Source organism: Aedes aegypti, chromosome 3, assembly GCF_002204515.2.
Source record: "Aedes aegypti strain LVP_AGWG chromosome 3, AaegL5.0 Primary Assembly, whole genome shotgun sequence".
In the NCBI taxonomy this organism is placed as follows: domain Eukaryota; kingdom Metazoa; phylum Arthropoda; class Insecta; order Diptera; family Culicidae; genus Aedes; species Aedes aegypti.
In genome coordinates, this window is record NC_035109.1 from 133,935,074 (window position 1) to 133,945,614 (window position 10,541).

The following is a 10,541-nucleotide window of genomic DNA, read 5'->3' on the forward strand; positions in this document are numbered from 1 at the left end:
TTTTTATTGTGCAATGACATGTAATGCGTATGTAGAAGCATAACAGTCGTATCTCAGCTTTTCATGGCATTTCATAAAAGAAATTGCGTATTTCAAGTAGATTCGTTTTCAAGTAAATTCCATTTGTGTCAACAAATAATCCATAACTTTGATAATACTTAGAGAAATAAATAACTCACAAGAACCTGATTTACACTATACTTCATCCTCAATAAGGTCGATGCACGCTTCAATGAATACGATAGATGCTCTGTATGACGTTGAACTTTTTTAGAAACGATCCAACATTCTAATAAGTGTTGCTCAGGCTGGATTATACTGCGTAATATATCAAGATTTGAATCAAGTATGCGGGCCGCATGAATTTATCAAAATGTTCCTCATGAGATCCTATCGACCCCTTTTATATTGAAAGTACTGAGCGAAATCTGAGTATTTCTTGCGGGATCTTGAGAATGTATATTTAGTTATTGAGGATGCTGTACGGAATCTGTTGATTCCTTGTAAACTCCTGAGATTTCTAAGGCGGCATGTGAATTTCTAGCGGAATACTGTGGATGTCCAGTTGTATTTTCAATATTTCTGGCAAAATCTTGAGCATTCTGAATAGATTTACAGCGAAATTCAGAGATTGCTAGTGGCAGTCTAGAAAGTCCTTATGAACTTTTGAGACTTGAGAATTTTCCGCAGATTATTGTTTATCTGTATTCTAACACTATTTTGACGATTTGTTTATTTCTTGAATAAGCATCATTTATGCGATTAAGGTTTTCACATGGTCTATGTGTACAAATAGTATGCATAAAGCTAATAAAACATCATTAAATATATTTCAGCAATAAAAAAGTGTATGGAACGCCTGTTACAATTTTATATGATGGGTCTTTAGATTGATAACATAGTCCTTGAAATTAAAAAATTGGGTTCAGGTTTTGGAACGGTTCGGTTATTAGCAACTGAAAATTTCAATTTTGCCAAAAAACGGAATCCTACTGTATTTCCAATACATATAAGACCACTTCTGTAAGAGAACAATATTATTTTGTTTATAGTATTTTACAAACTTTTATTGTTTTTGACAACATTTTTTATATGCATTTATTTTTGAAATTATTAACTTGCAAGTACAGGTCGGACTTGATTATCCGGAGTATCGATTTTTAATTCAATCCGGGTAATCGAATCCTCCGGATAAGCGAATCATTAGAAGAAAAAATGAAATCTGTAATCGAGACACCGGATAATCGAGTCTCCGGATAATCGAGTCCGACCTGTATTTATTCACCTCGAAACAAGAATTTAACCCAGTTACCCCAAATAAGAATGATTTTCAAATGGATATCGAGTTGTGGAGAGAAAATTACCTCTTACGTGACATCGACTAGTGGAGATATCGATTTGCAGAAATATCGACTTATGGAGAGTACGATGTATGGAAATGAAGAATTGAAAAGTCCATCGAGATATAGAGGATATCGAGTTAAAGAATATCGAGTTGTGGAGAGTGGACTGATAACATCAGGTGATTCTTCCATAAAATGTATCAAATTTTGATATATCGCATGGGTGAGTACTATGGAAAGTATAAATTGACTAAATTGCCAGTACCTCTTGAACCTACAAAACCAATTATATGGCCACATAATGGCTGAAACATGGCACATTATTGCTATGATTAGCTCAGGTGATTTTTTCATAAAATTCTGCAGATTTTGATATGTCGCATGGCAGGATTCTATGAAAATTTCAAATTGGCCACTTTACTGGGACCTCTGGAACCTACGGAATGGATTACTTGGCCACCGAGTAGCCAAATCATGGCCCAGGGCTGCTCAGATTACCTTGGATGTTTTTTATATAAAATTCTGCTAATTTTGATATGTCGCATAGCAGGATAATATGGAAGTTTCAAATTGGCCACTTTACTGGGACCTCTGGAACCTACGGAACCGATTATTTGGCCACCGAGTAGCCAAGTCATGGCCCAGGGCTGCTCAGATTACCTTGGATGTTTTTTTATATAAAATTCTGCTAATTTTGATATGTCGCATGGCAGGATTCTATGGAAGTTTCAAATTGGCCACTTTACTGGGACCTCTGGAACCTACGGAACCGATTATTTGGCCACCGAGTAGCCAAATCATGGCTCAGGGCTGCTGAGATTATCTAGTATGTTTTCTACATGAAATTCTGCAAATTTTGATATGTCGCATGGCTGGATTCTACAGAAATTGCAAATTGGCCACATTTCCGGGGTCTACAGCTCGTGTACCGGGGTCTCTGGACCATGCCGTGGCCACCGGACAATTGTGGCTTCCTTAGGTATTTGATAGAGGCATTGGTTTCAGTTCTGATCAGAAGCGGCTACATATTTGGTCTCTTGGAATCCAATAAGAAATGCAAAACACGTCGCCAATCATGCAATGGATGCCCTTCCAAGAATGGCTAAACCTTGATCCGTTTGTCGCCGATTCTAGGCCGTCAAACCCGGTCAATTTTAGTTTACAGCTCAAATTCATAAAATTTATGAGTTGACGATTCTTTTGAGTATAAAAACTTTGAAATTTGACTGGAAAATACCTACAAAATTGCAATGTCAAATCCGGGTCAATATGACCCGAATGCCTTAAGTGTAACTTTTTTTGTGGCGCCCTTCAGAAACGTGCTAGAAATTCAATTTTTTGCCGAAATACAGTTTTCCCGAAAATAGGAAAAGTCACAAAGTTTCAAAGCGCTAGGTGGTTCCGTTAAAAAGTTACAAGTGCTCAAAAGTCGGTTTCGGGTCATATTGACCCGAATGCAACAGGAAGGTTAATATATATCACAGTTGATCTATCACAGTTCATAGCATTTGCTAGAACCCGAGACGGACAGAAAGATACCGTTTCCCTACGCTTCATTCTTTAATCATTATAGCTCGCCTTTCCTTACGCCTGATACATAGGCATTCTGCTAACCAAACCAGCAAGCCTCTCTGCCATAAAAGTACCCCACCACTTCACCCTTCCCTTAATAACTGGCGTAGATGCAGATGGGAGCCAGTTGAATGCATCATCCACTCCTTCCCCTTCCTGTAGTAAGGAGAAGTGCATTAAGAGATTACATTAGTTATTTTAATTACTTCAATTAAATTAAAATATTTCATGACATTTTAATTAAATGTTCATAGTCCCTTTTCATAACTTGATCTTGAAAACGGTCTGACAGGTTTTCACTGTGGAAGAAGAAATTTGTCATTATGTGTAGACATACTCTGGAAAACGAAAAGCTCCGCTTCACTCTCTCTCAGTCAGTGTGTAAGAAGAGAAATTGAGTCTGGTCAAAAACCACGGTCAACCATGATACTTTGATGGCTCACGCCATTGTCGGGCGTATTGTAGAGCTCCATCTTCGTCGGTCCTGAGCGATACTTCTCCAGTTGCCCCGAACGTTTAGGGTCACCAGGTAATCTTCCACTGCATACAGCCAAGGTAATCGTGGTCTTCCACGAAGTCGCCGACCTTTACCTGGTTCCCTTCTGAATATTATTTTCGCATTTTTTTCTTCCGACATTTGCACTAAGTGACCAGCCCACTGAAGTCTGCCGTATTTCACATAATATTCGTATCTTTGTACACTTGATACAACTCGTGAAGGCTTTCCGGTCTGCCTCTTTCAACGTCCACGCTTCATGCCCGTATAGAGCCACCGGAAGAATCAATGTTTTATACAGGGCGAATTTTGTTTCCGTTTGCAAGTTGCGGGCAGGCTTTATTCTGCTCATCTTGATCGGATAGATGGAACAAACTCGTACGCTCACAACAATAGGGTAACGATAGTTTATTTTGTTCTCAAACGCTAACAGTTGGCGCCAGCGGCAAAAATTACAGACAACAACCTTTCGAACATTCAGTTTCTCTTACCGGCCGCCGAGCGGTGACAATGATGTTTGTATTCCGCTCACTGATCACGCTACGCTGGATTCTCAAATTTTCAACACAAGCACATGGAAGAATGGTAGTCGGAGAACTGTCAAAACGTATGGAAAATAATTAAAATCGTAAATTGCTTGCAATTAGGAAACTAAATCAAAAAAGTAGTGATTAGAAATCAAGTGTAAAATGAATACATAACTTTTTGTGTTTAGTTCATCTTCCGTGGTGCTTTCTTTGCTTCAAGATTTCGTTTTTACTACCATTGAAAAAGAGCCATCTATTGCCTTTTGAGTTTTGAATATCGCCCTATTATGAGTCAGCATTCGATGTACAATGTACAATCCGTGGCTGAAAGAGTGGAGAGGAGCGTTGTCTCTAGCCAAATTCACATCTTTGATTTGATAGCTCTTGCTTACTGCGAAGCTCTGCGAACACATCATCATTGCTTTTGGGATGAACTGAGGTTGGTTGCTCCGTCAATGCAAGAGCTTGGTTTCGCTTTCCTCTTTGCCCTTTTGGGCAAAGAGCTGCAAAGAGACAACGAACACAATCTGAAAATGCTCTTCCCCGAACTGAGAAAAGGGAAAAAGTGCTGTCCCCACCCAGTACGGCAGGTTAGGCTAACTATAGTCTAAATTTAGTCTAATTCGTTAGATTGTTAGCCTAAATTTTTTTCTAACGTTAGGCTAAATTTAGTCTAAAATTAGACAGATCTGACACAGTTTTGTTAGATATGCTGCAAGTTCGAAACGATCAGTTAGACTAAATTTAGACTAACGTTAGCCTAACGTTAGACAAAATTATGTATGGGCTGTTAGATGGATTTTATGCTGCTTGTGCATATCCCAGCTGTCATCCCAGCATCCCAAGAAATCCAAGCTGTCACCGTCCACCAGCGGCGCTGCTGTAGCAGCGGTGATAGAAAAGCAAAACAGTTGTCAAACACGAACTGGATTTTGATATTCTTTTAAAAAACTAAAATTTGACTTAATTTCAATGTTTTTGTATAAGGAGAATTGTGCAGACTTGTAGTAAACGGAAAGTTTTACAAAATGGTAAGTAATTCTATCCAATTTGCAATTCGTATGTCAGAAAAAATGAAATATTGAGGAAAGTAAACAACACTTTCTTCGCTACAGAACTGCTGTGTAATCCCGGGATGCGGGAACAAGTTCCAGCTGTACCGGGTGCCCAACTCCGGAAATAATCGCTTCCGGCAATGGAAGAAGGTCGCGCCTGTTTTTGGAACTGGATCCGAGCGGATTTGCTCTCACCATTTCATCGAAACGGACTTCGTGGAAAGTGAGTGTTTTCTGCAGCACAGTGAACATACTGTTGAATTTATGTATTTATTTGAACAATAATAGATATCCGGAAGAAGCTGAAGAGCACTGCAATCCCCTCCATCAACTTGCCGGCGGAAAGGTTGAAAGCATCAAACAAAATAGGCTGCTGCGTTTTGGGATGCCGCTCCAAAGACATCAAGAATATGGAAAAGTTTCCCTCCATGACATCGAAAGCTTGGCTGAAATGGGCAAACATACTGGGCTGTGCGGAGGCTAATACAGCGGGGTGGAAAATCTGCCAGAAGCACTTCAAGGACGATGCATTTACAACAGGTAGGTCAAATTAATTGACATTGATTGACTAAGGGGTAGCCTGGTTTTCTGTAAGAGATAACGGCCTCCAACGACCTCAACACCTCAGGTGGGCTTTGTGGCCGTGCGGTTAGTGTCGTCAGGCACCAAGCCACATGAAAAATGTTTCCGACTGTGTCGAGCTGGTCCGTTTTCTAGTGTGGTTCTTTCTGTAGAATGATGCATTCCATCACTTCTATTCGGTTAATGAATGTCTTACCTTAAAACTGAAATAGGGAACATTTTTCTATTCTCTGACTTTACCTTCTCACTGAGGCAGAGCCTATTTATCAGTTTAGTGTTCTTATGAGTACTTCTACAATTATTTACATTGTTATTGAACTTTGCTGCCAATTAAACATTATAGGGATTGCTCCGGGAATTCCGCAGACATTCCTACAAAAACTATTCTGACGATCCATCCAGCAATTCTTCTTGATGTTCCTCCAAAAAATCTTCTAGAGATTCATCCAGAAATTACCCTAAGAATTACTCCAGCAATTCATAAAAAAATATATTTTAAGTTTTCCGTGAGAGATTGCTGAAAGCAGGACTGGTAGCGATTTGATGCTTAAAAATAAATACTTTATAGACCTTAGGGCAACTTCACCGGTGGTCCAAATCACTGGTTGGTTCAAATTTTTTGGACCATGTTAAAAATTGGAGCTTTAACCGGTGTTGCAAATTATATTCCAATTTTATTTTATATCAGTTTTCTGGTCTATTTTTTTGGAACAGGATAACTGCCTGGTCCATTTTTGGTCAGATTTGGAACAAGATTTGAGCTGTTCCAAATCTGATTTGACACACGATTGTTTACTAGTTTGGATTTTTCTCCCTGAAACAGCCAAGCTGGGGGGGGAAAGCTTGATAGTCTACGAAGTGAAAAAAAGTGATTTAAGAAGGAACGCCGAAAAACAATTCTTTAGGAATCATCAGATTATTTCTCTAGAAAATCCTCCGGGGAAGTCCGCCAAAATAAATCTCCAGGAGCTCTTCCAGGAATTCTAACGAAGTTCCTTCTATGTGCCTACAAGGATTTTTACCAGGAATTCCTTCTTCGATTTCCTCTGGGGTTTTCTTCCAGACATTCGTCCGGGGATTTGCTGCAAGAATTACGCCGGTGGTTTGCTCCAGGAATCCCTTCGGTTATGTACTTTCTTCAGATATTTCTTCGTGAATTTCGTCCAAATTCCTCCGTCAATTTGCACCAGGAATTCTTCTCAGTATTTCCATTCGAAAATTCTTTTCGGATTTCCACTCCTCCGTGCATTTCCTTCAGGGATTCCGTCGGGAATTTTCTCCAAGAATACCTCCGTAGATTTCCTCTAAAAATCCCTCTGAGGATTTCCTTCAGGAATTTCTCCGAGGATTTTTTCCAGGAATTTCTCTGTGGATTTATACAGGAATTCTTTCGGAAATTTCAGGCATTTTTTGCGGAAATCGCTTCGGGAACTTTTTTCAGAGAATTCATCCGAGAATATTTATAGGGATTTACAGCAAGAATGTTTTCGGGGATTTATTCAGAGAATTTATTCGGAGATCTTACCAGGAGTATTTGTGAATTTACACCAGGAATTCCTCCGGAAATTTGCTCCGGGGATTTTCTCCAGAAATTCCTTCGGAGATTTTTTCCAAGAACTCTTCTGGTGATTTCCTCCATGTGGATTTCCAATAGCAATTCCTCGAAGGATTTTGTCCAAGAACTCTTCTGGGAATTTCGTCTGTAAATTCCTTTGGGAATTCCTCCGAGGATTTTCTCCAGAAATTATTTCAGAGAATTTACCTGGAGATTTTTTGCAGAAAATTCTCTGAAGATTTGCGACAAGAATTTCAGCGAACATTTCCTCCAGAAGTTCCTCCAAGAATCTCTTCAAGGTTTTTATCCGGGGACATTCTCCAGAAATTTCTCCAGCGATATCCCCCAAGAACTCCTCCGAGGATTTTCTCAGGAGATTTCCAATAGCAATTTCTCCGGGGATTTTATCCAGGAATTCCTCAGGGGGTTACGTTCAGATATTTCTGCATGATTTTTTCTAAGAATTCATACGGGGATTTCCAGGGACTTTCCCTGGTGATTTGCATCAGGGGTTTCGTCCAGAAATTCCTCCAAGAATTTCTTCGAGGAATTCCTTCGGGGATTTCATTATGAGGCTCCAGAAAATAATCCGGGGATTTTTTCAGCGAATTCACCCGTGGATTTACTTTGGGAATTTCTCCGGGGATTTTCTTCAGAAATTCTTTCGAAGATATTTTCCAAGAATTCCTCCGGGGATTTCCCCCAAAAAATCCCCGGGGATTTCCAATATAAATTCCTCTGAGGATTTCATTGAAAAAACGAGAAAGTCCTCCGGGAATTTGCTCCAGGAATTCCAGCGGTGAATTCTTTCAAGCTTGCCTGTTAAGATTTGCACCAGGGTTTTCTCCAGAAATTCATCCAGGAATTTCTCATGAGATTTCGACTAGAATTTCTTACATAAAATTTATGCGGAGTTTTCTTACAGCAATTCCTACGGGATTCCCTCTAAGAGTTCCTCTGGGCATTTGCCCCAAAAATTCCTCCGGGGATTTCACGCAGGATTTCCTCTTGAGATTTTCACCAGGAATTTCTCCAGAAATGCTTCCGGAGATTTCCTTCTGGGATTTCCCATGAGATTTCCACCAGGAATTTTGAGGTTTTCTTACAAAAAATCTCCGGGATCCCCTCCAGGAATTTCACCGAGGAATTGCTCCATGAATTCATCCGGGGTATTCTTCAGGAATTCCTCTGAAGATTTCCACCAGGAATTTCTCCAGATATTTTTCCAGGATTTTCTCATGGGATTTCCACCACGGATTGCCTCCAGAAATTTTCACAGAAGTTTATTACAGCAATTCCTTCGGAGATTTTCCAGGAATTCCTCCAAGCTCTTTCAGGAATTTCTTCGGAGATCCTCCCAGATTATTTTCAGAGTTCCAGGATTCTCTCCATGATTCCATCAGGAATTTCTCCGGAGATTCTCTAAAAATCCTTCGGCAATTACTTGCAGTCGGTGCAGGAATTTCTTTGAAAGTCCTCTAAGAATATAATCAGAGTTACTGTTGGAATTTCGGAGTGCGTTCGGGAAGATTTCTTCCGGGAATTCTTTAAGAGCTCCACCATATTTCCTCCAGGATTCCTCCTTTTTTTCAGATTTTCTCCAAGAATTTTTCAGAATTCTAGTAATACCATGGAAATCTTACTAAGAATTCTTCACGATTTTCTTCGAAAAAGTCCCTACATTTCCTCCGGAAGTTCCTCCAAGATATTCCTCCACAGTTTTTCGTGTAATTCCTTCAAAGTTCCTCTAGGATTTTTTTAAGTTCTTCTAGAAATTCTTCCTGATTTCCTTTGACAATATCTTTGGATTTTAACTAGAAATTTCTCTAGAGTTCCTCAAACGTTTGCTCTAGATTTCATCCAGTAATTCCTAACTTTCCAGGGGAATTACTTCCCGGATTTCCATCGGGGATTCCTTCGAATATCTTCCATAGTTTTTCCAGAAATTTCTCCGCAGATCCTCAAGCAATAAACCCGGAATTCTTCCAGAAACGCCTCCGGATTTCTTTCAGAAACGCCCTAGGAATTCTTTCAATATTCCTCCGGAAAATCCTTCGGAGTTCCTCCCGGGAGTTCTGTCGGAGCTTCACCGATAATCCTTTCTGAGTTGCTCCAGAAATTCCTTCGGAGTTCTTTCAGAAATTATTCTGATTTTTGTCTAGCATTTCCTCCAGAGCTTCACAGGGAAACGCTTTGGATTTCCTTCACAGTTGCTTTTGGTTTTTTTCGTAGTTTTTTTTTCAGAAATTCCTCTACGGTTCTACCAGGATTTTTCCCGGATTTCCCTGAAGAGTTCCTCCGTAATTCCTCCACAAATTCCTACGGTGTTCCTCCAGACTTCCTCTGGTAAATCCTCAAGAGCTCTGCCAGGAATTGTTCCAGAGTTACTCCGACCATACCCCTAAGAATTTCTTCGGAATTCCTTCAAGATTTACTTCGAAGTTTCAGTAATAATTTTTTTCCAGGAATTCCTTCGTTGTTCCTTTAAAAGTTCCTCCAGGAATTCTTTCAAAACTTTTGCCGAGTTCCTCCAGGAATTCCTTTGAATATGCTCTAGAAATTTCTGCAGAGTTCTTCCGGGATGTTCTCCATAGTTTCTTTAGGATTTTTTTCTGGATTAAAAAAAAAACTATCCCGCACATCCTTCGGAGTTCCACACAAATTTTTGAAGGTCCTGCAAGCATTTCTTCAGAACTCCACATAGATTTTCTTTGGAGTTCCCTTGGGAATTCCTTCAAATATCCTCCGGAAATTGTTTTTGAGCTCCACCGGCAATTCAAATTTGTTCCTCCGGGGATTTTCTCAAGAACTTCCTCTAGAGAACTCTTCCAGGGCATTCCTCTAGGAATTCCTCCGGAGATTTTTTCAATATATTCCGGGGATTTCGTATAGGAATCCTTCTGCAGATGTCAATAATAACAATCTTCGGAGATTTCCCTCAGGATTTGCTCCGGAAATTCCCTTCTGGAATATTCGGAGATTTTCTCCCTATGGGGATTTATAATATGTAGCAGTTCCTCCAAGGATTTGCTCTAGAAACTCCTCTGGCGATTTGCTTCAGGAATCCCTCCGGGTATTCCCCCAAGAACTCTTCCGGGGATTTTCTCTTCAGGAATTCCTTCGGCGCTTTGTTTCAGGAATTCCTCCGGAGATTTCCTCCAGGAATGTCTCAGAGGATTTCCAACAGCAGTTCCTCTGGGATTTCGTTCAGAAATTCTTCGAGGGATCACCTCCAGAAATTGCCCCGGAGATTTCTTCAAGTAGCACCTCCAGGAATTCCTCCAGAAATTGTTCCGGAGTTTTCCTCCAGAAATTCCTTTGGAAATTTTTCCGAAAAAATCCTCCGGTGATTTTCTTCAGGAATTTCTTCAGGGACTTCCTCCAAAAATTCCTCCGGGGAGTTAGACTAAA

At 40.0% G+C, this 10,541-nt stretch overlaps 1 protein-coding gene across 1 annotated transcript; it reads left to right on the top strand.

The window, feature by feature from the left end:
- Nucleotides 1-4,520: 4,520 nt before the first annotated feature.
- LOC110679484 lies at nucleotides 4,521-5,562 on the top strand. Its single transcript, XM_021854214.1, has 3 exons — nucleotides 4,521-4,969; nucleotides 5,054-5,216; nucleotides 5,282-5,562. The coding sequence occupies exons 1-3, from the start codon at nucleotides 4,967-4,969 to the stop codon at nucleotides 5,545-5,547; spliced, it is 432 nt and encodes a 143-aa protein (XP_021709906.1). The 5' UTR covers nucleotides 4,521-4,966; the 3' UTR covers nucleotides 5,548-5,562.
- The last annotated feature ends 4,979 nt before the right edge of the window (nucleotides 5,563-10,541 follow it).

What these genes read in the sequence shown, in the direction of transcription:
- LOC110679484 (XM_021854214.1), top strand. An exon ending in CGAAACGGACTTCGTGGAAA is followed by an intron (nt 5,217 to 5,281) that starts GTGAGTGTTTTC and finishes GAACAATAATAG; the next exon opens with ATATCCGGAAGAAGCTGAAG.